Below are 27,774 nucleotides of genomic sequence, written 5' to 3'. Positions count from 1 at the left end.
TACATTTCAGAAATACATATATTTTTGACATTTTACGTAGGGTATCTGTTGTGGATATTTACATTATTGTGAACGTTTTTAGTGTAAAGTTAAAAAAGCGCAGTTTTCTCTCTTATTTTTTTCTTTGCAGGCCTCTCACCATTATTCGTGAGGATAAACAGCCGTTTCATCACGCATACAGACCCATAATAAAGATGTATCTAATTTGACTGATGAAACCAGCTTTACCCACTTGTTATATCTATACATGGAACAAACACACCATAAATCTTTTTTCTTTATATGATTTAACCTATTATGGGGTCAAACAGGACAGTACATAAGGAAATAACACAAGAATAGATTAGCAAGAATGACAGCACCACATCTCAGGTTTGTAAATATCATTTATTTAAGTATAGAATTTAGTGTTTTCAAGATCTGATGTCAATTTTTACAGCACTATCCTTACAGGACAGCAATTTCAATTCAGACAGACAAATACTGTTAAACCAGCATTAATGACACAAAGGTTTGTTGTTGGGTATTTATCATTACCTTAAATGTAGTTGTCATTCAAGCATCTGCCTTTGAAAGCTTTAAATGAATGAAAGTTGAAATCTTGTTTGATGAAGTGCTATTCTTCAGTTTTTCTCAATATGTAGGAAAATTTCGATGGTATTCAGGAGCAAGCTGTACTCGCGATTTGCCGGTTTGAATCTACAGTATTTTATTTCCTAGTTAACGAAGTGGAACCGAAAACTTTGTGACGTGCAACGTAGTGTGAACATAAGTCCGATCACGATTACCACCGAAATCACATTTAAAGTGTTCAGCCAATGTGTTCCTGCAGTGAATTTCCTTTTGTTATTCGTGCAAAAATATATATAGCCTCAATATATCAGCCTGGTGTACATTTACAAAGGAAACAATACAAGGGACATACATAATCTGATAGGAGAACCTCTTACCAAATCTAAGAATGCTAAAACTAGGATTTGAATAAGAAAAATCGAAAGTACAGAAAAGTAGGGTATGAAAATAGTGTTATCTAAATCATTATTCAACAATTAAAGGGGACGTTGAGCGTCCCGTCCCGTCCATCTCCCTTTTCCCACTCGGAGGGAAAAACACACATTCAGGTCAACGAAATTATGAATCCTGGCGTTAAACTTCACATGGTTAATCCAGGAGATTATTTTACAGAGGATAAATGACAATACTTTACAGATTACATGAGGTATTGCACAGATTATTAAAAAAAGCAACAAAAAGGCGACAAAAATATACAGCGATTTGAAATAAATGAACAAACAAACAAACAAACATGGATGTTGAGTAAAATTTGGGAAAGTTTCTGAATTTAGTATCACTGAATCTATTGGGTGGATTTAGTTTCAGGTGGATTAATCTTCCCATTCATCATCATCCTCAAAGTCTTCGTCTTCGTCATCATCCTCATCTTCATCTGAAGCCCAAACAGATGACATACTTTATTACGGTCAAACCCATTTGCATTACACAAGGAAGTCAATTTGTCATGCAAATATTTTGTGGGGTAAAATTAACAACATATACACATTAGAGTTTCAACACAATAATAAATTGTGAAAGTGATGCTCTGTCATTTTTACAAAAGCGGAGAAAACTGCCCCATGAGAATCTCAAAGAGATAGGGATGTAACAATATCCAAATCTTACGATAATACCTCTGTATAACGTCCACGCTATGATATCTACTGCTATATTTTAAATGACAAATTATTACTTGGAAACGTGCCATAAGCATCCTCTTTTCTTTATCCTCTAATCATAACTGCTTTAATTGTTGCTGGTATTTTTCTAACATTCTCTATGTTAGGCCCGAAAAACCTATCGTTTCACACAGTCATGTGACCACGATAATATCGAGATCATGTGATAACATGATATTGATAATATTGTAACATCCCTACCAAGCAGCAGAACCAAATGCGCTTTCTCAACTCCATTGCTGCATTTTAGGAATATATCGTTTTCGATATAAGCATTTGATGACTAAATAAATACAAATATAAAACTCTCCTGGTTTTCAGCAAACCTTACACCGTTCTCTTTTCACTAGTGTGCAGGTGCCTCAAATCCACGACCATCAGAGGAAGACGGCAACGGAGCCGTTTCTAGTGGCCGGCACTGACTAATCCTGTGAGAGCGAAACGCAGAAGCACTTACCTGAGGAGTGGATGGCTTTGCTCCTCTTTTGCATGACCTCCATCAGAGCGCCAACAATCCCCGCTGACTGTGCAGGGGTGGGTGGTCCTGAGTCATTATCTGATACCTGCGCATTCAAAAATAAGTGCTGATGCATTAGTCATGCTAGTAATATCAAATTAACATATTACGGACGAATGAACACATGCAACAAATTAATGGACGGAGAAGATGCTTGTGTATAAGAATGCTTGAACTATACGGGAAATGGATTTTCCACGTCTGGGGAAAAATGGTCCAGTGTGTCATTGACAGGAGGATATATTGTGGAATGGTGCAATGTTAACCATCTGAGAATGAATATCTCCAAGACTAAGGAAATGGTCATTGATTTTAGGAAGAGGATGCCCAGACTAGATCCAGTCTCTATTTTGGAAAAAGACGTGGACCTGGTTTTCCACTACAAGTACCTGGTAGTACAGTTAGATAGCTCTCTTTTATGGTGTGGTGTGTTGGGGGCTGGGAGCACGTACATCTGATAGGAAGAGACTGAACAAACTGATTAAAAAGGCAAGCTCCATTATCGGCATCCCACAGGACTGGGTCGAGCCGGAAGAATGAAAGTTGAGAAAACTAAAGGCTAATATGGACAATAGCTTGCACCCATTACATGCTTTAGAGATGTTTAAGCAGCGTAAATTAAGCGGTAGAGTGATCCTACCAATATGTAGTACTGAATGTCTTTTTACATGCATTTTTATATCTTATGCATCTTACGTGCTAGATAGATGTTTGTGTGTTAAGATCAATAAAGTATATAGAACATAATAATTAACATGATCAACTTTTTGCTTAATACACTCCCCCTTAATACACTTGCTTAATCTCTTTTATAAATGTGATCAAACTAAACACTCTTCGAAGATACAAAGTATGCAATACTACTCAATAGGTACTCAAGATTAATATGAGATCGTCAGAAACTGAATGTGTTAGGGCAGCTTTAAGCTCCTCACCGTTTTGAGCTGGATGCCATGTCGGATCTGGTCAAGCAGCGCGTCACGTCCCATGGTTGACACTGGCCTGTTGTTTTGCTCCACCTTCTTTAGCTGTGTGCCCTCCCTGATCTGGTCCAGCAGAGCCGACTTGCCGCCCATGGGTGAGGGCGTTAGTTCGCCGTGGCCTCCATCCATTTCAGGGGGTGGTGGAGGTCCAGGTGGTGGTGGTGGTGGAGGCGGCGGCGGCGGTGGAGCGCCTCCTCCAGAGGGAGGTGGTGGTGGTGGCGGAGGCATGGAGGCGGGAGTGGGTGGAGGGGGAGGAGGGTGGCCTCTGCTGGGTGGCGGTGGTGGAGGTGCTCCCATGCTCGGCCGGGATGGAGGAGGTGGAGGAGGGGCTGTTGTGGGTGCCCTTGAGGGTGGAGGCGGTGGTGGGGCTCCTCGTCCCCGGATCGGAGGTGGTGGAGGTGGGGGCCCGGAAGTGTGAGGAGGGGGTGGAGGAGGTGGGCCACCTCGGGAGGGGGGTGGCGGAGGTGCTGTCAGTAAAGAAAATTCGATTCGTTAACGCAAAATCCAGAAACAAACTCTTAATAGCAAAGCTTAGACATTACACCCAAATATAAACACTGTCATTTCTGCGCTCTCATGTCATTGGAAGCCTGTACGTGATTCTTCCTTCTGTGGCGCACAGAAGAAGATATTTTGAGAAATGTTTCCGTGGTTTTGTGTCCAATGAATTGTGAGTCAATGGGGGTCGGTGTTGTCAAAATATCTTCTTTTGTGTGTCTGCAGAAGAAAGAAAGTCACACAGGTTTGAAAACACATGAGGATGAGTAGACGATGAAAGAAATATTTTTGGGTGAACAATCAACTTTTAAGAGCCCATGAAATCAAAACTGGAGTTGTGTCTGTCGATTTGTGTTGACATGAATTTTCACTGAAGTAAGCGATTTCCCCTATTATCTTTATCCGTAGCTCGTGGCCATGGGTTCGATTCCCAGAATGGCTAGGGATTAAAGAATTAAACAAATGCAAGTAAATGTCATGGTGTCTTTAAAGTTTGCCCTCTAGTGGGGAATATAGTTTAGCACAACAAAACCAATCACATCCACATCATGAACAGTACGACTTTCTAAAAATATTCCTGTCAAATATTTTTCATGTTTATTTAGTTGTACAAAACCATTAATATTGAAGAAAATTCCCTGTGAACACTCACGAATACGAGTCAAACCTTCACACTTTTACATTTAAAGTCGGCATGAAACGGAAGTGACTTATATACGAGTGAAACGGCGGGAAAAGAATTGAAGGCGGGACTTGATTTCGGTCATCGAGTACTGATCGTTTAAACAAAACGGAGATTTGTAATACAGTTTGCAATCTGTCAGTCATTGCAGCCCCGCCCTCGCTTCATTCCTCCTGAGCAGAAGTGAAAAGAGGTTGTTTCCAGAGGGGAAGAGGTTAACGTTTTTGAACTTACACGGATAAATCATTTATAATCAATACTTTGCCAATTCAAATTGTTTTTTTTATTGCACGCCGACTTTAAAGAAGTCACATGTTCCAATAAGCTCATGCACGCTCTGGTCTAATGTAAAAAGCTATGGATTAAACGCAACAGACATTCGGCATCTCTCACGCAATTCAAACAACCCACAAGAAAGCTCTAATACATGCAGATCTAAATCCAGCTTCACTCAGAAACACACATTCTACCTACCACACCACCTCGGAGGCTCTGAGGACAAACCACATATACAAATCAAATTAAACAATGCTTCAGTTTAAAGCTTCTTTTAGTCAGAGTGATATCTTTTCTTGCATACGAATATATTCTGATGTACTTTCACTTATCCAAGAGTAGCATGTAGACTGATAGAAGTTATTCAAAGGATATTGTGTCACTTTCCTCTTGTTTTACGGGATTTCTGTCATCATTCACTCACCCTCTTTTCATTTCAACCTGTGTAACTTTCTTCTGCATAACACTACAAATGATATTTTATAGAACGTTGGTAACCGAACGGCACTTCCAATTTCTCTGTGAATATCTATTGTATGAACACAAAACCAAGTCAATGGTCACTGCTGTTGTTCGATTACCAACATTCTTCAAAATATCTTCTGTTGTATTCTGCAGAAGAAAAGAAGTCATAAAGGTTTGAAATGACAAGAAGGTTAACGATGACAGAATTGTCATTTTTGGGTGAACTGTCCCTTTAAGAGATCCGTCTCAATGTCCGGCACAACCAATGGCATGAATTCAGAGTGGCACTTCATGATAAAGTTCTAGACCACAATAAACTACAAACACACAGAGCAGATGGCTACAGAAGTGTCTGAGAAACCAATTTGACTACGTTTGATATTTCTTTTCTATTATTTGTCATTTGATTTGTTGCGGCCGAAATGAGACACGTCCCCTTTAAACCAGAGTTTCAACATATCGACAGCGATTGAACGTCAGGTGATCGAAGACAACCTTTCGGACAGTTTGGCAGAACCTTGACATTTGATCATGAAAGGCCACCAGACTACAGGTGTTCGGATTAGACGGTGCACGACAGAACAGTCTCACCTTGTCTCCTCAGTTCATTCTTGACTGCCTCGACACCTCCTTTCTTCTCGATGAAGTCATAGATGACCTTAGACGTCTCCTTGTCTTTGAGCTGTGCCTCTGAGATGCCACACATGTCGAACAGGTTCTTCAACTCGGGGTCCAAGTTGTTCAACTGCAATCATACAAATCCAAAAAAATGACGTTCCTCAAAATCACAAATGATAAACGTTTAACTACATATTTCCCAGACTTCCAAAATGTTAATTGTGTCTGATATAAAGTAATGGTGCAATATTGCATGCCCTGCATCACATAATCCCAGTTAAATTCCACTCTGTTGTCAAGCTCTGTGCAATACCGCCATCTTGTGGCGTAAATGTTAACCGTCAACACAGAAGGCTTTGGCAAAACAATCCATTATGTCATGCATAACACTCCCAACATGGTGCAAAATGCAACACTTGAAATGCAGAGAGCTTCTTCAGAGCATTTGCATATTTTTTTCCATAGCCGTAAGAGCAACACAATGACAGTTTATTGTTCCAGGCACACAGTAGCTCGTCTGATCCTGGAATAACCAATTGGCATCATTAAAATCGATTAAAATGAATTTGCACTGTTGGCAGGAATGTATTTCTCTGACAAACGCTTTGGCATGAAACAATTCACCTATTATACGCAGAGTAAATGTAAGGATAGTGGAATACTGTGTAAAACCGCAGAATCTGGACCGTGTTGTGGGCGAGAGGCTACATGAACACAAAGCTATTCAAGCACTTCATCATGCCATGTCCATACGGGTCAGCATTGTTTTCCTATGAGAGATTCTTCAACATGAATGTGAGTGTGTGACAGAGTGAGTTATTGTTGTGTACTTACATCGAAGCCTGTGTTGGGATCCCAGCCCACATGACCGATGTGCCTGTAAAGTATTGCAGTAAATACATGAGAGGTCCATTCAGAAACATGAACAAGCAATAACACATGTAAAAGATGTCACACAGGGAAGGATACAATTAAACGTCTTAAAGAATTAAAGCACCTTTAGACAAACTTAATTATATCATTGTTCTTTGCGTATCAATAGTATTGAATCATTAAAACCTTTCTGTTCATTAAAATCAATATTAAACATGACAAATACAGGAATATTATTAAAAAGAGTTCAACAAATTTTCTTTGGATATTAACACAATATAATGTTGTAGAATATCAAAAACAAAATGGAAATGTTGCTTTAGTACTAGACTGAAATAAGTTTAAGAAAGAGTTTCGTTTTTAGGTTAGAAAATATTTTAAGCAGCTTTTTAGATTTTAAAGTTCGTAATTGAATATTATGCAATTTTGTTAAATGCTTTTGTCATTTTATAATTCATTTTTGTTGCTATTTAAGCTTCTTTAATTTTATTTAGTTTTTGTCAATTATTATAATTTTAGTGCCTTAAAACTAAACCAAAAGATGAAAATGTGGTCTCGGAAATGAACTGAAATAAGTTTTTAAAAAGGATTTAGACCAAAATTGTATTTTATTTTTATAAGCAGAAATGGTTTTAAAGTTTTCATTTTAGTAGACTAAAATAAAGTTGAGCCACTGAAGTTATTATATGGAAATAAGGAACTTTTAAATGGAAAGAAAAACAAAAATCAAACCTGTAAAAAGCAATATTAAAAACAGGAAAACTAAACGTGAAACGTGAAAACACAAAAACAAACGGTAATTAAAAACATATAAAGTACACTAATGGCTGTGTACACTATCAGACTTTAAAAATCAGAACAGATTTGTTTTTAATCTACACTTGCTGAACACTTGCAGACTTTTTTAAAGTTTCAGATAGAAACACACTAACTGATCAAATCTGCAGACTGGCACAGACTTTCTGCAACACGTCCCTACTGAAAATCTGAGGTCAAAAGTCTTATATTGTATTTTAGCCTCAGAGCAATTTGGAGAGGCCTGTGCAGGCGCACACTTCTCCTCTGATCCAGACTGAAAGAAACTTAGCAGAAGCAGCTAATATTATAATATAATAGCAGTATTTTAGCCTTTAAATAACTCTGGGATTGAAACAACTGTATATGGATTACAGAGAAATTCCTCCCACAAACCATATCTAGCCAATACATAATTGAACATTTAGAAAATCTACAAATATGTCGATTTCTGATTAGGATTCATACATTTCCATGTTTTTCTCAGGCCTAAAATTATGATTTCGAGTTTTGATACTTTGCTATAAACCAAATGAAACTGCGCGCCTGCATCTCAAACAGTAGATTATCATGCTAGCATTGTCAATCTCATAGATGAATTTGCAGAGAATGCATAAACGGTATATTTTGAAAGCAATGCAAGTCACTGTTAATAAAGAATGCTACAATAAAGATAGAAAAAGACACCCGATAAAGAATGATTCACGAAACACCTCTCAAAGCAAGTGTGTTAGTTGCTTATGTCATGAAGATGTCACTTCCTGTCAACACAGGAAGCCCTTATATTGTGTGAAGTAGTTACTCACTGGAAATTGCTTGGTGTCCCAATGTCAGCCTTTGTCAGTTTCTTCCTCTTGCCCTTGACCTTCTTTTCCTTCTTGTTAAGGCCACTGTGCACCATGTTGTTTATGTGGGAATTGTTGTGGAAGCGCACGTTGTTTATCTCCGGATTCTTGATGTCCACCGTCGCCATTGGCAGAGTCGGTCCTGGGCACATGACAATAGTTATCAGCTACAGCTTGAGAAAGCCAAACCTGTAGTACACATTTCCTAGCGGGACAGAGTTCGCGCTGGCTAAGCTCGGAGAGTTTGTGTTGCCAGCAACAGCTGATTCTTTCCATGCGTAACCACTGAGGGGGCGTCTCACAAAAGTTGTTCTTTACGATCCACAATGAATGAATTTCTGGGAGGTTCTGCTTGACGCCCAAAGCGAGCATTGGCTGGTTTGTTTAAAGTCATATTATACAATGGGGTGCAATAGTCAAAGGTCAATAATGAAGTGTCTCCATTGTGCATTTTCTAATAACGTACACCACCATTCAAATGGTTTGGGTCACTTATTTATTTCAACATATTCGAATGATAGTAAACTCGTCAAAACAATGGAATAACACAAATCTTACAGTGTTATCACGTGACTATAAAAACAACAAAGTTGTTATATTTTAGCATCTTTTGAACGGTAGTCATTTATGAATTTCCCACGTCCTCCGTTTCTCAGAATGATTTAGCCAGCCCATAGACTTCCACTGTAAGTGAATTACTGTTCTTTTTCTGGTATTAAACATGTTTTAACCCGGTGAGTTGCATTTTAGAAACACAAGACAACTATAGTTACACCTTTACAATTAGAGTTGTTATATCTATAACCCATTGTGTGAAGATTTATTTTATTTTAACATGACCCCATTAAATACATACAGAAGTGACAGCATCAAGCTAAATACTCAGCAAATCATTACACATACACTGTCATAATGGTTCTCATCAAAAAACGCTGAAACTAAAGCCGCTTTCAGAGCGGGAATGCTGTAGGAACAAGAGGCTTTGTGTCAGAACTTTCCCAAAAACTGCAAGCATTAGCTAACGGTCACATTTAAGACTGGACTACATAGTATACACTAGCCGTCAAATGTTTTAGCTTATTCTTCATTTTCCCCACATCTTAGAATAATATTAAACTAATTAAAGTATGAAATAAAATGTGAAGGAAGTAAGTTTTAAAAAAACTATTTAAAAACTTGTTATATTTGATCATATTCGCTTATATTTTTAAGTTGCCATCTATTCTGTGCACTTATTCTCTGCTCTTTCTTTGAGACTTTGAGCATACGAAGTTTGTTTGGACGATGCAGCGATTCCCCCATCTTTAACATTTGTGTACCAGGCGGTCACGTGACGTTTTGATCTTCTATTGGTTTCACGCATTCACGTGATGTGAATTCGCAGGTCAGAGTTCACCAAACTTGAACTTTGCTGTGAAGCAAACTGCAAACTTCGGATGGGCTTGTGTTTCCGGTCTGTCGCATTTGCATGCATACGAAAGGAAGTCAATGGAGCAAAAAAGCCAAGTGTGACCGAGGGCCTAAGTCATCCATTTCAAAACCGATAATTGAATAAAATGTTAGTTTTACAATAATTTTTTTTTTCCAAATCTGCCTAAATTTCTTGTGTTCTGATGAACACAAAATAAGATATTTTTAAGAATATAAGACAGCTCTGGGGCACCGCTGACTACCATTGTCATTTTTCCCACTATGGTAGTCAATGGTGGCCAGAAGTGTTTGGTAATAAGCATTCTTACAAATATCTTTCTTTGTGTTCATCAGAAATGTCGATTATTTTGATAATTGAGTAGTTGGACGATTATTTGATCAATTAATCGGATAAACGTTTCAATTAGATCGTTGGCTTATAACTAAATCAGAGATGGGAAAAGTAAATACGACTTTAAAACTGCGCACCTCGCGCTGCACGGAGAGATGCATTTGACTTTAGAACTGCCAAACTTGTGCCGCCAGGAGAGATGCATGCACGGAGAGACACGTCAACATTTAAAACTGCTAATCTCAAGCTGCACGGAGAGACACGTCTAAAATGGTCATTTTGAAAAAGGGAAGACGGGCTTGATTTATAACTGCGCAGCTCGCAAATGACGTCACAGACCAACTAATCGATAATGAAATTCGTTGACATGGAAAAAATATTTTCATTATCGATTATTATCGATTTTATCGACTAGTTGTTGCAGCCCTAATAAAATGTATATTTTGGGGTGAACTATGCCTTTAAGCATGCACCTTCAGATCAATAGCTTTTAAACATTACAACTTTTGACCGGTTGAATATATTTATAAAATAAAAAGCATAATATCCAATAGTCAATGACAAAAACTAGCTTTTCATTTTTCCACGTCTAATCACATTACGCAAACCACCAACCAAAACGGACAGCAGCAACAGAATTGTGAGAACCTACAAAACACTTTACTTTCCCAAAACCCAAAATAGAAAGAAACCACAAATCACATATACAAATAACTGGTCCATAAATTCCTTACAAGAAACGTACCATGTCAGTATTTAAAAAATGCCCAAGAGAAACTTTACTCATAGTCAACGTCCCGGTTTCAAGCAAACGCACCTTCACCTTCAATTGCAAAGAATCACAGATGTCTCTTCTCCACCTGCTAAGCCTCCTCAAAGCACTTCTCCCCAAACGCTCACCTTGACTGAAGGCCCAGACCTTCCTGTGACCTCTACCGTCTCTCCATACATAACCTCGAGCTCCTCCTGAATGAACATCCTTTGCGTAGATGGAAGTTCTGCCGTTATGCCATTTCAACAGCATATTCATACAAGGACAAGGTAAAGACGCTTTGAGTACATCTCCCGACAACACCAAGACTTGCAATGGCAACGAGCTACCATCTGGCTCGGACACGTTCCCCAAAACGTCCTCAGATGGGGCAGACAGGAAGGTCGTACAAAACATCATGTTCCTTGACCAGCATTAAGGAGTGAAACTGGAGGACAGCTAGCTAACCCAACGCGTGAGGTCCAACAAGCCACGTAACCTTTGGCGAGCGAGACGCATTTGGCTCCTGGTGCTCTTCCTATTAAAACGTCTTTTGATATGCTGGCAGCTCAGCAAACCAATCTAGTCAAATAGTCTAAATCCTAAAACAAAATGACGCAGAACAGAATATTATATAAGTAAGTGAAGTCACTGCTAATCTTGTTTAATATCTGAAATTCGCTGTAAGCATTACAACAAGGGTACAGGCGTTTAAAACACTTATTTATAAGCGTGTGCTTCTCTTGTCTTTTTCGATTTGATGTTTGTGGAGTTTACTTCTCCACACCACTAAACTGAAAGTGTCTTTATATTAGCCGTGTTACATAAAAGCACTGAGCATGCTTGGTTGGATATCCACTGCCAGTGTAGTTACACAATGAGGAAGTGGACAGGAAGGAGATGTGCTAGGAAACATTACATCTGATTTTGTTCGGGTCGATAACACCTTGTACAACATGTTCTTTTGTTTTAAAAACACTTACCACGCATCACTTAAAGGGACAGTCCGTCCAAAAATGACAATTCCAAACTTACAAGATCAGTAGGGGATCAAATAATTATTTCCCTCACTGTATATAAAAAAAAAACATGTTCAGTTGAAGAAAGGAAGTAATATACATCTGGGAAGACATTAGGGTGAGTAAATAAAAATAAAAAAAGACTTTTGGGTGAAGTATTCAACTAATTTTGATGAAATATTATTCTTCATTATGAATAACGTTTGTTAGTGAGGGACACAATACGGTTGTAACAACAGCTGTGAATTTGTAATATGAACAGATTGCAAAAAGGAAAAAAACAAATGACTTGCCTCCAGGGCTGCCATAACAAATGTAGGGCAAATATGTTGACTTGTCACAAACTTTTTCACGCTCAACTAATTGGTGAAAAATTCTATTTGATAAAAAAAATTCAAATGACATAACTGTGTTGTGACTGAAAGGTGTTTGTAAAACTGAATTCCAAACTGCTGAGTATTGTATATTCTCTGCTAACCCTTTCATACGTATGACAACATGACGTATGGATTTTTCCCTGCTCTGAAGATGGGACACTGCACTAGTGTCCTATCTAGTGTTTGATGTGCAAACCATGTATACGCATCAAAACGAATAGCTGAATAAATAGAAATAAATAGAAAATAAATGTTGAATAGCTGCCCATAGAAGTGACCTATATGCATGAAATCCACTTGTCTTCTATAAACACCTAACTGATCAAATCAAAACATGACCTTGCATGTCTTACTGGTAAATTGTTGATGTTGAAATACTTTTCCAAGGATCAACTTAATATGTAGAAATATTTACAAGTGAGGCGTTTCTTAGGTTAACAGTGCAAACTCTGTGGAGCCCTCAAAACAGTGCTCGAGTACACGTGCGATAAACATGGATGCCGAGTAACACGTGTGTCTTTGCAAGCAGATAGGTTGTATTTGAGAGCAAAACGAATTTTATTTTCATTAAAAAAATGTATATCATATGAAAATATATAAAAGGCTGCTTGAGGCAGTTTTAAAAATAAGAATTAAGAATTGAAATGAAATCTTGACATAATTCACAGACTGAAATGCCTTTCTCTCTCCGGCTTGACATGTTCACTTTATTTTGCTTGCAAGGTCAGTTTAATCTCTGTGGGCAGTATCCCTAATGGCCAGTTTGGTCAAATATTCAGTCACATTATTTCAGTCCGCCCTGTGTCTACAGGAAACGCATCAACACGAGAGGAAATCACACTTTGACTGTGCTTTTGAACAAAACCAGAAGGCATCTTCAAATCTCTAACTGGTACCACACATACCCTGCTACTATTGCACATGCATCAGAATTAACCAAACTTCCAGTGACACTTTCTTATAAAGTGTCACGCCAACACCACAAACACGGTCAAAATCTTTAAACTAAATGTCTCTGTGATGGGATTAAAAAGGAGAGGGCCGTGACACATCGGTCCCATGGTATGATCCATGTGGCATACACATGGCCTCACATTGCACACATTAACACCAGGCATCTATAAAGGAGCACAACGCTGCTCTCATGTAGGTCACGTATGATGCAAGCGTACATGCAAACACATTCACGTGCCTCCACCCTTGATGACGCTCATGTGTATATTTGTTGTCATTTTTGGAAACATCAATTGTTTGAATTATGCATGTTCCTTTACGGAAAATAATCACACTGAGCGGATGTATTTACACAGCCTCCAGGCTGTCAAACAGACCAATCTGTATCTACTTCAATGGACAAAAATGATATTTTAAAATAGCTCAGTAAAGTCACAAAAATATATTTTCTGATTGGCTGCAATTTTTCCTGGAAGGCGGGACCTTCTGCCCATTCATAGCAACAAATATGGTCTCAAATATCAAAATTTCTCTTAAAAAGAGTGGTTAAACCCAACAATAACGCAAGAATTATTAGCACTGACAACTTGAGAATAAAGTGAATGCAAGTACCAGCAAACGTACCATTCAGTGGGTCGCGCCTTTTCTCTGCAAAAACAAAATTAACAATGTTAAAATGTGGAGGCCAAATTAAAAGACTAGTGAGGTCAGTAACGGGGAGGAAGAGAGCCAGCAGGAAGTCACCCAGAGGAAAGGGAAAGATTTTATTATGTTAGTTTTGGAAAGATTACGGTGAACGATGGTAAACAGAGAGGCCCTGAGCAAAAGGCGAAGTTGGCACAATGTTCACACTGCTGTTTACCATACAAGTGAAAGTGGATGAGGACTGGAGCTGTCATGCTTTATTCTGGACAAAACATTTTTTTATGCGAGTCGCTTGCTATATTGCAGTGTTTCTAAAGCCATACAATAGATTTGTGTAAGGAGAAGACTGAAATGCAAGTTCTACACTGAAAATCTTGCTTGTCAACTATAGTCACCATTCACATTCATTGTAAAGATGAGCAGATTGTGCATTCTCCTTATGTGTTGCACAGAACAAAGATACTAAACAATTCTCTTATTGGTTTTATTACATCTTGTTGGCACTGGCAATAAAGCATCCCGCTGTGACTCATTCACCTATTAAGAGAACCTGGAAGCAATCACTTTCCATTTGGTGCTACTAGTAGCTCGAAACTAACACGCTGCTCCTTTAAAAAAAATACTACCCATAAATCAATCAATAGTTGATTCACTAATAAGCATGCTTGCTTTTCATTCATTCAAATGAAAAGAGGGCAGAAATAAACCAGATGTTTAAAGGAACAGGGCCTCTTTACAAACCAGTTAGTCTAAACTTCAAAGCCAAGCATGCAAAACAGAACAGGAAGTACTGGAACACCGCCAGGAAATGAAGAGAGAGACTGCTGAGTTTACAAGTGGGGTGCGAGGAGAAAAGGCCCACTATGAAGGTTTTACGACACACCCTACTGAGTGAACACTAGGGCAATCGCTGCGACTACACCACTAGAACAGATGACAACTATACACAGAGAGGTACAGAAGGAAGGTTGGACAGAGAGGTTTGCAAATGTAGACGCGGCAAGAGAAAACAGGTTAACAAATTATAAATGAGCTTGTTATGTTAGATTCAGATGTGAAAAAGTCGATTTCTAGAAAATAAAGTCCCTTATATAATAATACAATATAAAGCATGTCGAGTTATTTGGACAGTTCACCTAAAAATAAAAACAATATTCCAAACCTGTCTGATGTTCTTTCCATATTTATTATTTGTCAAAATGTATTATAAATGTGAACAAACATTTTTATGTTATATAATGCCAACAGACTTTAAAGTCGTGTACATTTAAATAGCTAGAATTTTTATTTGTTATTTGTTCTTTATTGGCTGGAGTACATAAATAACTTCAAATCGTTTTTTTTAGGTGAACTGTCCCATGAAAAGAAAAGCACACTTACCGGTTTTCCTCTGTCGCCTGTTGAGCAGTTCGTTGAGTGCACTCCGAAATCGCTTTGCTTCCTCTTCACTGGCAAAGTTGAGTCCTATCTGACAAGACTAAAGAGAGAAACACACCGTATGATTGACAAAGCCGGATCATTTCCTTGCTAAAGCTAAAAGCAGTTTTACCAGAACAACAACACACATGCAACAGAACATTTGACTGTTTGCATTTGAACAGTTTGTCAAAAACTTGGAAGTACAAAGAAAAAGGACTCACGTCTCCTGCGAAGGTAAAGAAGTATGGTCTCGAGTTATTTATCGCGAAATTATTATAGAGCTCCTGCTCAAACTTTGTTTTCCCATCCTACAAAATGAAAGAAAGAAGATACTTAAAAAAAAGACTTTACAGAGTTTATAGGCACGAGCGGAATACACAGTGTAACAAATTGTCGTTTCGCCCGACCTTTTTATAATTCTTGTACAATTCTGTGGTGCTACTTATTATGGAAATATTCATTTTCATGTAGCATCAATATATGTATATTGAGCTCAAGTAAATTCTGAGCTTATATCCTTAATTATGATATATCGGTATATTGCAAATAAACTAAAAATATTCACATATTTAAAAATGTTGTTTCCAATTGTCCCTGTCAGAAAATTCTAGACATTTTTGTAGCACAGGGAAGGTGGGATGAAGTGATGATGGTTGACTGTGTCTGGAACTTGGTTTGTGAGGACAGTATCAGTCATTAAAGACAAAAATGATCAAATGCCCACTTCTGAAGTGTTGGACGATTCATTTTCTGGAATTTAGGTTTAACTGCTGTTTTGAGCTCAGTTATGCCAGAGCCTTTTCATTTCTGCGTACGGGTAATAAAACCAAAATGTATAAACGTACCATTGATGGTAAAAAACGAATTATGTGATTTTTGTATTCAGTTAAACTTTCAAATTAAATTTAAGCGAAACAACTGTATCTATATTTTTATAGTAAAATCTAAATAAGAGAACCGGATTTGGACTTGAAGCCGTATGATCCATATAAGCCCCAGAGCTATTTGGTTGTGACTACAACAGATCACGTCCATTTATTTGCTCATCCAAGACATGGGAGCTCACCTTGATTTCAAATACACGGATAAAATAAGACCTCTGAGGGTTATCCTTCACTAAGCACGCTACACCGCAGCACCTCTTCACCCAGGATGAACTTCTGTCTGCTCCATACACCTGCACCACTGCTGAGCACATCGTCTGCAAAGACAAACAATCACAAAAGCGTGTCAAACCGATGATTTTTATAGCCGGTTCAGATTGAAACAATAATGTCAAGTAAGATAGCGTTTTCAAGCAAAACTTGTATTTATTTATGCAAATGTATAATATGCAACCAAATAAATAAGACAAACTATTATATAAAGAGAACTTAAGGGGAAGTTCACCCCAAAATAAAACATTTTGGTTACACCAAAATAGCAATAAGATGCTATTTGTTAAGAATTAGCTAACATGAACAAACAATGAACAATACTTACACAGCATTTATTAATATGAATTCATTAACGTATCAAACGTTGTCACTGTTAACATTAGTTAATGCACTATGAACGAACATGAATAACTGTATTGACATTAACAAGGATTAATAAATGCTGAAAAACTAAACTGTTCGTCTGTGGAACACAAAATATGATATTTGGAGAAATGTTTTGTGTCCATACATTGAAAGTCAATGGGTGCCAATGTTGTTTGGTTACCAACATTCTTCAAAATATCTTCTTTTGTGTTCTGCAGAAGAAGAGGACGAGTTAATGATGAAAAACTTGATTTTCAGGATAACTATCGTAACTATAACTATCAACTTCTGACTTCCCAGGGCTACTTTCTAAAATAATTGATGGAAAGATTAATGAAATGTGACTTTGAAAAATTCCTACCCGCATTGTTGAATCCTAAAATTTTCCAACTAAAATGAATAAAACAGACATGCCGTGTAAGGGCCAAGCTCAACACGTTTCTCGGACCAAACATCGGCATATGTGCGAAATTCTTCTCATAACCTGCGAGGCTGAATTCTGTTAGAATCGTGCGCAAACTATAGACATTTAACAAAAAATACACTGAAATCAGTGAATGAATCCGGCAGTCTGGTGTTGGGAATACACTGGCCACTGCGCATATAAAACACTGCTGTAATTTTAACTGCAGCCACTGAGAGATGTACACACGGATGAGGCATTTCATTCCCTCTCTACAGGGACTCATTCACGCATGTGTCTGCGTTCCATACTCATGACCGAAAGAAGCCCTGCGAACACCATTTCTCAGGATGTGGGTTACCAAAGGGAAAAATAGGCCAGCATCTTGGCAATACTGTCATAGGAGGACAGCCAAGAGTTTAGAAGATGAAATATTTTCCATGGACAATACTTGCGCGGAGCAAAAAACACAATTGTTTTCCCTCATCCTTCACAACAGCTTGAACATGAAATAGACATTGCATGTCTGATCAATTATCAGAAGTTGTTATTATATTAGGGAAATAATGTACGGATTCATTTATGATTAAAAATGAAAGGTTACTTGTTGTAGGGCCGTTCAATTTACTCTTAATGGATTTTCAATTTCGGCTTCCAACGATTATGAAAACAAACTACTTGGATCATTTCTAGTGACGCACACAAACTTTTATATCTGGGCAGAAACAAAAAATGTGGGATGCACTTAGCTGAACGCTTTAATTGATATGGTATGATTGTATTAATTAGACTTCATACATTTAATAAATCCATCTAAAAAACAAACTAAAAGTCAGCCTTTGCGAATCCCGCCGAACCTGCAAAGCAAGGTTTGTATGTATTTATTAAACACATGACAAACGGGACGCGCATCGTTTCTTCTATTGAAACATCGCCGCTTGACAAAAAGCTTAAATCTCCCAAAACTTCCACTTTACGGAGCATGGAAATAAAATACTGCACTTTTTGGAATCATTCATTTCAATAATTAAACACAGTCTCTTCTTATTAGTTAAATAATTGCAAAACCCACCGGCAAACATGAAGGGTGACCGATAGTAATACAAATGGAGATACGAGGTTTCATAAAATAAAGTAAATAAAGTGATATTTAGGTTATGTAATGCGGTCAGCAGTAATAAATTGGGGTATAATATATATATATATAATTTATAACGGTTGAGAACTCAGCTCAACCAATCAGATTCAAGGACCAGAACTGACGGTTTCGTAACTAAAAACGCAAAGATTATCAGGAAGTCTGCTTGAATTAAAACAATTAATAATGCTGGTTAGCGAGACAATTCCATCCTATCAGAGAAATTCAAAGACTTTTCTAGACTTCTTAGGCTAAAAAACCGATTCCTCAGGCTTAGAACTGCATACTCAGCATTTTCACTGCCAAATGCACAACAACGCATTTAAGACGCCTGCACCCTGTATTTAAAGTTCATCAAGTTTAAAGACAAGCCGGGTTTCCATCTCAAACACTCATTCCTATCCCAACGTCTTATTAGCTTGCCTTAAACACAACCAAACACTGCAACTGAACCTATTCGTTTTGATCGATCAGTCTGAATTTGTCGCACACCATCACAGAACGGTGAGAAACCTGATGGACGTTCGCCCGGCTTTGCGGTGTTAACTGCATCCAATCGGCATTCCCTTCTGCAAGTGTCTGCCAAGAGCATAAATATGCATGTAAGCCATGTTTCCCCAACATTCATAGAGATCAGTGCGTTCACGTCAGTGTGCGTGGAAACCTGATCTCAGATCAGTATTGGCTCAGCAGTGCTATCCATTAAAGCTCAAATCTCCATGGAAAGTAGGCATATCAGTTCACTTCCTGTCCTCAAAGACTGCTGATCGTGCGCTCCCCCCGAACGTCTTTTTTTCTATCTTTTCCTTCTCTCTCTCATTCTCCCTGTTGTGTGAATTGGACTCCATCCACCCCCTGCCTTCGGTGCCGGTTCGGGACACAGTGATAAATGAACACATGACTGCTGGATCTTGGATCCAAACAACGCGTCTCATATTTTGTCATTCCCTGTGAAAGCCCACTTTATGGCCTGGACTCTTGGCTGCCGGTCATGGGCTGACGCTGTTTGCGTACGGACAATCTTCTCTTCAACCTAGTCATGGACGGGCAACTTAAGTAGGTCCGATAGGAAACAAAGGCATTTTTGTGAATCAGATGCAGATAGCCGCATTACCTTCACAAGCAAGAAAATAAAACTATTTTGACATGTGTGACACGGAGACATAGACGTACATACAGATTTTGTCTCTGAACATAACGATCAGATGTGCGTTCTCAGATTTGAACATTTGTCCGGAATTCTGCGATCGTACCAGACTTCCTCTTCCGTAAGCAATCCAAACATATTTAAGGGCTAGTTCTCTTAAAAATGAACATTTGCTCATCATTTACTCATCCTCGAGTCGTTCCAAACCTGTATGACTTCTGCAGAACACAAAAGACGACATTTTGAAGAACGTTGGTAACCAAACAACATTGGCCACCCTTGACTTTCACCGTGCAGACACAAAACCACAAAGACATTTCTCAAAATATCTTCTTTTGTGTTCCACGTGCGAATGAGACGGATGACATCTTGATAAGAGTCAACTATTGATGCGCTTCACGAGAACACAAAACGTGTCACCTGTCTGTGCTGCGACAGAAATTTTAGGACACTGCAACAAATGCTTCCTTGTTAGTAATTTCCTGTCCGCTGCCCTACAAGAACAGGGTGAGATTGTCTCTAAACATGCCTGCGAGTATCTTCAGTGAGATCACCACAGATAACACGTAAAGACCCAATATACGTACACCAATTGTTATAAGGACTCATTTTACTTTGTCAATTTCTATTGTATTGTTGTTTTACATTGTGAAGCAGGTTCGGTGGTGGTTTGATAGACAAATGGTGGTCTCTCCCAATTAAAAACCACATCACCATCACCTCCGGTGTTTACATTATTCCGTCCTCCCTATGTGGCATACATGTCTAACAACGTAAAGCTGAGGGGTGGTGAAGGATTGGAAGTTGATACACGTGTGCAGTTTGCAGCACCCATATAATACAACTGCCTATACACAGCACGATTGACCCTCAGGTGCACGTGCAACATGTAGTAGCCTTCTAACCGATGCCTACTATGCTGTCTGAATAGACAGCTCGATTGAATTCAAGACACAGCCGGTGTATTACAGTTACCTTGCTCGAGCCAACGGCCTTACCGAGGCACGTCTCCCGCGTTACCTTGACACCATGCAATGCGCAGCAAACAATTCTTCGCAAAAACCGCACCAAGGGCCACGATATATCGCGGTATCCCCATCTCAACTCGATAACACGCGTATCATGCCCCTACAGACGTCACAGACGCGTTAAAACACACAACACCAATAGTTAACCGCACGCCCGGCGAATGCGCATCGCCGTTTTAAAGCCTCGATCGTCTGCACGTGAACTTGCATGTTGAAGGACCGCACATCAGCCGCAGGAGTAGAACTTACGATGCATTTCCTGCCCAGGTAGTTGAAGAGACACTCGTTCTCCTGCGGGGTCAGAAGCAGGGAGCCGACATTCGCCACCCTCCGCTGGGGCGGGTGGCCGCTCATGTTGGCGAAACAGGAGGCGGGTGAAATCAAGCGTTCGTCTCGCGTTAAATCGGTTAATTTGATGTGAAATGCGTGCAGTCGCAGATCAACATGGCCTGCGCTCCGTGCATCCCGTAAGGAATTCCGCATACAAGTAGATCCGACGTAGTGTTTCTCCCAGCGCGCGAGCGGTGCGGATGCGAATCGTTAACTCCCGTGAATGGCTTATTCTTTAACGCTTCCACTTTTAACCGACGGCATATTGTAAACTTTCATTCCGAACTCCCAAAGCAATAGCGATCCTTCAATCCAACATGGCAGCAGGACTGTAGAGTTATGGCAGACTTCAGGAGGGGGAGGATGGATTTTGGTCGGTTTTATTGTCTGCTTTGTTGCTACGAGTAACGGCGTTTGCTCATTTTTGTTTGGTAACATCACCGCATAACCGTTACATTTAGAACCGGTTTTAACTCTCCAAAAACAGTTGATTGAACTTAAAATAATGACACCATCGGAGCAAACATCCCTTTATTTTTCAGAATGGTCTGTCCCTGTTTTCCCTTGCCTCCTGCAGAATGCGGACGGGATGCGCACGGGATGGGCGGGGCCTATGGTGGGAAGGCTGGACGCAGTTGCGTCACTGACAGAGGAGGATTACAAAATTTAATTATTTAATTTGAGATAAATGTGATTATTTATACAGTCATGAACAAAATAGTGAAAGAGCTGATTGTAATAGTATGCATTCTGGTCGCTTAAAGTAAAGGCGAGAGTACACGTGGGAAGACTGCAAAATAAATGTTTACCAAACGTTTTGTCATTAGCACAACGCGGAGGAGCACTCCAAAAGCCATTATAACATTCCTTAGTAAATATAGTCATTTTTAAGATTCTCGCCTACAACGAGACAAAAATGTGTGGACACAAAATGGACACACAACAAAGTAAAGAGACATTTATTACAAAGCAGCATATATCAAACAGCTGTATGATAAAACAATATACTGTGGAAAGGAAAAAAAAGTTCATACTTCATAATGCAGTGCAGATAAGACAAGATAGATAATAAGGCCTACCAGATATATCTAAATCCCTACTTTGAACTGTTAGATGTTCCTTATGACTTGTATATTTGACCTCTGTTTACTATTTCCCAATAGTTAAAAAAACTGAAACAGAAAAGGCCTTAAGATCCACCCAGCATGTTTTATAAGGTGAACGTGTGGCCTTTCAAAGTTCAGGGTATACAAACCATAACTTTTAAACATTTGTCACTAAACCACCAGTTATGTTTCATTCACTGGCCAACAGTGATACGATCACACAAACTGCAAACCTGTGCGACTGCTTGTCTTTTCTCATGAGATAATGATGGCCTCAATATACCATGTCAAATCAGCATATTCTACACTATTATTATAGAGAAAAAAATCTTGACTTGGCATAGTCTAGTCATTTCAGTGTAATTACTAAGAAGGCAAAATAAAGGGCTGGGGAGATTGAAATCATTGTAATCCAGAGACGTTTGAAGCCCAGGAACCAACACCTTTGACTTCACACTTGGCCTCAGATGACTAAGATTAATACACTATTTGCGACTACACGTTTAATACCTGATCAAAAGTTGTATGCTCTTATATAACAGCCAGCAGGGACATAGTTCACCTGGTTCCCAATGATAAACAAATGAGGAAAGAAAAAGAGACAGATGGAAGATCTTGTTTGACAGCGGAGCCCTGCCAGGGGCCACCTGGTCTCCCTTTAACTTCTGTCGCTCTGGTGCATGTTCAACAGCTACTGGGACAAGAAGCTTACTTTATAAAAACACACAAGCTTACTTTTATCTTTCATGTTCTACTTGTAGTAGATATAGTATTTCCTTGATTCTTAACTAAATTATACATTTGGTAAATAGTCACGTATTATGCAGGATTATGTAGGCTATTATATACGGCCTACAGCGTTGTTGCAAAATAAATCCAGCATGAAACGAGACAACAATAATGCTTTGCACGTTCATTGCTCTACACTCTCAAGGTTTATTTTGGGACGGCGATATCCATTACATAAAACAAACTCCCCATTAAACAAGATCCTACACTCATCTCACAACTAGATGGCGACAAACGCTCGATTTATTCAAGAACTGTGTAGCTAGTGTCGCTGCTTAATACCAAAGGTTATAGATATGAACAAAGACGGTGCCGCTATGAATTAGGAAAAGTGCAACGCTCAGTAGGCCCCGCCTTCTTTTGGGGGAATAGCCAATCATCAATCGCTAAAGACTTTCTAAAAGGGCCTCGAGAGAAATGATTTCGAAGAAGCCAATTTGCAACCCTGATTTGAGCTTAACAGACACATTTTATGATACAGCAGCTGATATCAAGCTTAATTGGTCAAAATGCGTTCTTTTGTAATGATTATCTATTGTGATGAGTACTAATTGATTCCTGCAGATGGCAGTAATGTGTTGTATAAGATGATGTGCATTTGCTAGAGGAAGAGTGGTTGTAATGGACATATGTGTGTGTTCCACATGGAATAAAGACCTGCTATTCCTCTTATCTTTATTTGTTGTTTCTTGAACAATACATGGTACCAGGAGTGGGGTTCAGAAAGGTGCAATGGATGCCATTAAACCACCGGGTTCGTTAAAGTTATGTGGAAATGTTGACACAAATTGGAGGACTTTCAAACAGCAGTTTGAGTTGTATGTTGTCGCTATCGGACAAGGAGCTGCTGTGGATGAAAGAAAGATTGCCCTGTTACTTACCATTGCTGGAGCTGATGCCGTGGAGGTCTATAACACCTTTAATTTTGAGGAAGAGCCAGACAAGAAGAAACTGGAAAAGGTACTGGAAAAATTTGATGCTCATTGTTTGTCAAGAAGGAATGAGACATATGAACGATATGTATTCAGAATGAGAGTGCAGCATGAAGGAGAGGCTTTTGATTACTTTCTGACAGATCTCAAGATAAAGGCAAAGACTTGTAATTTTAATGAATTGAGAGATTCAATGATTCGTGATCAGATTGTGTTTGGAATCTATGAAAAAAAACTGAGAGAAAGATTGTTGCGAGAATCAGAACTCACCTTGGATTATGCTGTCAAATTATGCCAATCAAGTGAAGTAGCAAGACAGCAAGTAAAGCAGTTTGATGGGGCTAATTCGTCAGTGACGTCATTTCAGAGCGCAGCAGTAGACGCCATTTCATTCAGAGACAAGAAAAGAGGTAACTCAAGAAATTTCAGAGATACTGACAATGAAACATTCTCTTGCAAGCGTTGTGGGAGCAAACATAAGTTCAGACAATGCCCAGCTTTCGGTAAAAGATGTTCGAAGTGTAATGGCCCGAACCACTTTGCAAAAATGTGTTTTTCAAAAGACATGAAGAAGGAAAATAAAGTGCATGTTGTGGAGGAGGCAGATGACAGTGACTCTTTGAGTGACTCATTTTATGTTAACATGGTTTCTGAAGAGAATATACATCAGGATGCTGCAACATGGGTATCCAGTGAGGATTTGGTGCAGTCTTCGAAGTGGATTATTCCTCTTGTGGCTAATGGGACCATAGTGCCTTTTAAGTTAGATACGGGTGCAAAAGTTAATTTAATTAACATCAGAGATGTGAAAACATTGCAAGAAAAACCTCTAATTAAAAAACGTACAGTTGCCCTCAAAGCCTATAATGGACAACCAATTGAAACACGAGGAGTATGTAGATTGAAGATTCAAGTCAAAGGAAAGATGAAAAGTTTGATGTTTGTTGTTGTTCCCAATGGCCATGAATCTCTTTTAGGAGATAAAGCTTGTGAAGACCTTCATTTGGTTAAAAGAGTGTATCAAGTCAACAGGGAAACTGACGTCTTACCGTTTGTCTGTGACCATGTAACTGACATTGTTAAGCAATTTCCAGATGTTTTTGAAGGTCAAGGCACATTACCATTTACCTATAAAATACAACTGAAAGATAATGCTACACCAGTCATACATGCTCCCCGTCGGGTCCCTGCACCTCTGCGCGAGCCCTTGAAGCAAGAATTGGATCGCATGACCAAAGCAGGAGTAATACAGCAAATTGAACAGCCTACAGATTGGGTAAACTCCATAACCTGTGTGAAGAAGCCTAATGGTGACTTGAGAGTATGCTTAGACCCTAAAGACCTCAATGATAGCATCAAAAGAGAACATTACCAGATACCTACCCGTGAAGAGATCATTAGTGAAATGTCGGGTGCTACGTTTTTTAGTAAATTAGATGCATCTCAAGGGTTCTGGCAGATCAGATTGGATTCTGAGAGTAGTAAATATTGTACATTTAATACTCCGTTTGGAAGATATTGTTTTCTTCGACTTCCATTTGGAATTAAATCAGCTCCTGAGATTTTTCATCGAGCCATGGAAACCCTTATTGAAGGTCTAGAGGGTGTTCGTGTATATATCGATGACATTGTGGTGTGGGGGTCCACCCTTCAACAACATAATCAGCGACTAGTAAAAGTGATGGAAAGAGTTCGAGCACATGATTTAAAACTCAATCAGAAAAAGTGTCAATTTGGAGTCACGGAGATACATTTTTTAGGTGACAAGCTGTCTTCGAAAGGTGTGGAGCCACACCCAGCAAAAGTGCAAGCCCTCCTTGATATGCCTCCACCTAGTGACAAGAAGGGAATTCTGCGGACCTTGGGAATGGTGAATTTCCTAGGAAAATTTTTGCCAAATCTGTCAGCCAAAACTACCCATATGAGAAAGTTGTTACACAATGATCAAGAGTTTGTGTGGGCTTCAGAACATGATCAAGAATGGAAGAGGTTAATGGAGATTCTTACTACTGAACCGGTCCTTGTTTTTTTTGATCACACACGGCCAACTAAGATCTCTACAGATGCATCTCAAAATGGATTGGGGGCGGTGCTTCTTCAGGCCATTGGGGATTCTTGGAGACCTGTGGCCTATGCTTCTCGGTCTATGACAGAGACTGAAAGACGATATTCTCAAATAGAAAAAGAGACCTTGGGTTTAGTATTTGGCTGTGATAAATTCCATGGATATGTTTATGGATTACCTACTTTTACAATAGAGACGGATCACAAACCACTCATATCTATCATTCAAAAGAACCTAAATGATATGTCACCTCGAATTCAACGCATGATGATGAAGTTACAAAGATATGATCTGCATCTAGTGTATACACCTGGAAAGTATATCATTGTGGCTGATGCACTGTCTCGAGCACCAGTAGCTGCAGAGATCAGCAATATGGACGACGTTGAGAGACATGTGAGTATGGTGTTTTCATCTCTACCAGTTTCAGATGAAATGTTAAGACTGATTGCAGAGGAGACTGCAAAGGACGCTGAACTGCAGAGGGTCATTGCACATCTTCATCATGGATGGATCAAAGGCAAGTGTCCACAGTACTTTCCATTAAGGGCAGAACTGAGTGTGGTTGAGGGCATGCTGTTGAGGAAAAACAGAATTGTCATTCCAGTGTCGTTGCGCCATGACATGCTTCGTCGAATTCATGAGGGGCATCTTGGTATTGAAAAATGCAAGAGAAGAGCTAGACAAGCTGTTTTTTGGCCGGGAATTAATGTGCACATTGAGAAATACATCAGTCAGTGTGATGTCTGTCTGAGTCATCACTATAAACTGGCTAAAGAACCTATGATGATAGGTGCTCTTCCTACGGAACCGTGGCAAAAAGTAGGAACAGATCTTTTCCAGTTGAATGGTAAGGATTATTTGGTGGTTATCGACTATTATTCCAATTATCCTGAAGTTGAACAGCTTCGTCATACAACATCGAATGACATGATTCAACACATGAAATCCATTTTTGCAAGGCATGGAATTCCTCATATTGTGCAAAGTGACAATGGTCCTCAGTATAATAGTCGTGAATTCAGGCTGTTTGCAGAACAGTATGGCTTTAAGCATACTACTTCAAGCCCCCTTTATCCAAAAGCAAATGGTAAAGCAGAAAAAGGGGTACAAATTGTTAAAAGACTGTTGAAAAAAGCTTCAGCAAGCAATATTGATGAAAATCTGTCTCTACTGAGCTACCGTTCTTCTCCACTCAGTTGTGGATTATCTCCTGGTGAGTTACTGATGAATCGTAAACTGCGTGATACATTGCCAAAATTATCCCTGAAAACAGAAAACAACAGTTTGTCATTGAAAGAGATGCAACATCTTAAAGAGAAGCAGAAAGAATACTATGACAAGGGAGCTCGGCAACTGAAACCTCTTTTTGAACAAGATGTAGTTCGAGTTGAGGAGCCTACTGGATGGAGAAGGAAAGCTACAGTCCTAAAAGAGGTAAATCCAAGATCATATCTTGTTCAAACAGAAGATGGGCAGACCTTACGGAGAAATCGACAGAGTCTGCTTAAGACTGCAGAAAAACGTCCGTTGGATGAGTCAACCTTGTCTCAAGAAAGGCAGTCTGGTGAAATGCCTTCTGTGGATCTGCAAATTCCTGAAATGCTATCTTCAGATATGCTTTACTCTGCAGGCAAAATTCCTGAAGATGAATTATCTGTACCAAAGACTGACATTCCTGATTTACGGAGGTCTACTCGAGTTCGTAAACCACCTGTGCGAATGGACTTATAGAAAAAAAAAAAAAAGAAAAGGGAAAGAGATGTAATGATTATCTATTGTGATGAGTACTAATTGATTCCTGCAGATGGCAGTAATGTGTTGTATAAGATGATGTGCATTTGCTAGAGGAAGAGTTGTTGTAATGGACATATGTGTGTGTTCCACATGGAATAAAGACCTGCTATTCCTCTTATCTTTATTTGTTGTTTCTTGAACAATACACTTTAACCGTGACATTTGAAAGCGATATTAAAGATTGTTGGCAGTTTCCCCGCATTAATGTAGTCTTGACTTTGTCGTGTGCTACTAAAATAGCTCGTTGGAGTGCGAGGACCTTGCTTACAGGGTCTTTGTTATTACAGCGCGCTTCGCTTCCGGC

The 27,774-nt window shown here is 39.1% G+C and overlaps 1 protein-coding gene across 2 annotated transcripts; it reads right to left on the bottom strand.

The window, feature by feature from the left end:
• Nucleotides 1–369: 369 nt before the first annotated feature.
• On the bottom strand, nucleotides 370–21,136 carry wasla (WASP like actin nucleation promoting factor a). 2 transcript variants are annotated; one of them, XM_079450717.1, is made up of 11 exons: nucleotides 20,701–21,136; nucleotides 16,279–16,413; nucleotides 15,434–15,520; nucleotides 15,174–15,270; nucleotides 13,773–13,796; nucleotides 8,247–8,427; nucleotides 6,607–6,649; nucleotides 5,746–5,899; nucleotides 3,186–3,700; nucleotides 2,191–2,296; nucleotides 370–1,447 (listed from the first exon to the last, which is right to left on the bottom strand). In XM_079450717.1, exons 1-11 carry the CDS (start codon nucleotides 20,932–20,934, stop codon nucleotides 1,386–1,388), a joined length of 1,638 nt encoding a protein of 545 aa, XP_079306843.1. In that variant the 5' UTR covers nucleotides 20,935–21,136; the 3' UTR covers nucleotides 370–1,385. The 2 variants fall into 2 exon arrangements, with proteins under 2 accessions (XP_079306843.1, XP_079306844.1); XM_079450718.1 differs by lacking the exon at nucleotides 13,773–13,796 and having other exon boundaries at nucleotides 20,701–21,095.
• Between the last annotated feature and the right edge of the window lie 6,638 nt (nucleotides 21,137–27,774).

The sequence above is a fragment of the Barbatula barbatula genome (genome assembly GCF_947034865.1).
Source record: "Barbatula barbatula genome assembly, chromosome: 25".
Taxonomy (NCBI): Eukaryota; Metazoa; Chordata; class Actinopteri; order Cypriniformes; family Nemacheilidae; genus Barbatula; species Barbatula barbatula.
This window is presented reverse-complemented; position numbering and strand designations above follow the sequence as displayed.

Coding starts and splice junctions, on each gene's coding strand:
- wasla (XM_079450717.1), bottom strand. CDS start 20,934: ATGCGGAATTCCTTACGGGATGCACGGAGCGCAGGCCATGTTGATCTG. Junction 8,428..13,772: donor AAGGCGCGACCCACTGAATG/GTACGTTTGCTG, acceptor TCATGTGCCCAG/GACCGACTCTGCCAATGGCG. Junction 6,650..8,246: donor GGGACACCAAGCAATTTCCA/GTGAGTAACTAC, acceptor AATACTTTACAG/GCACATCGGTCATGTGGGCT.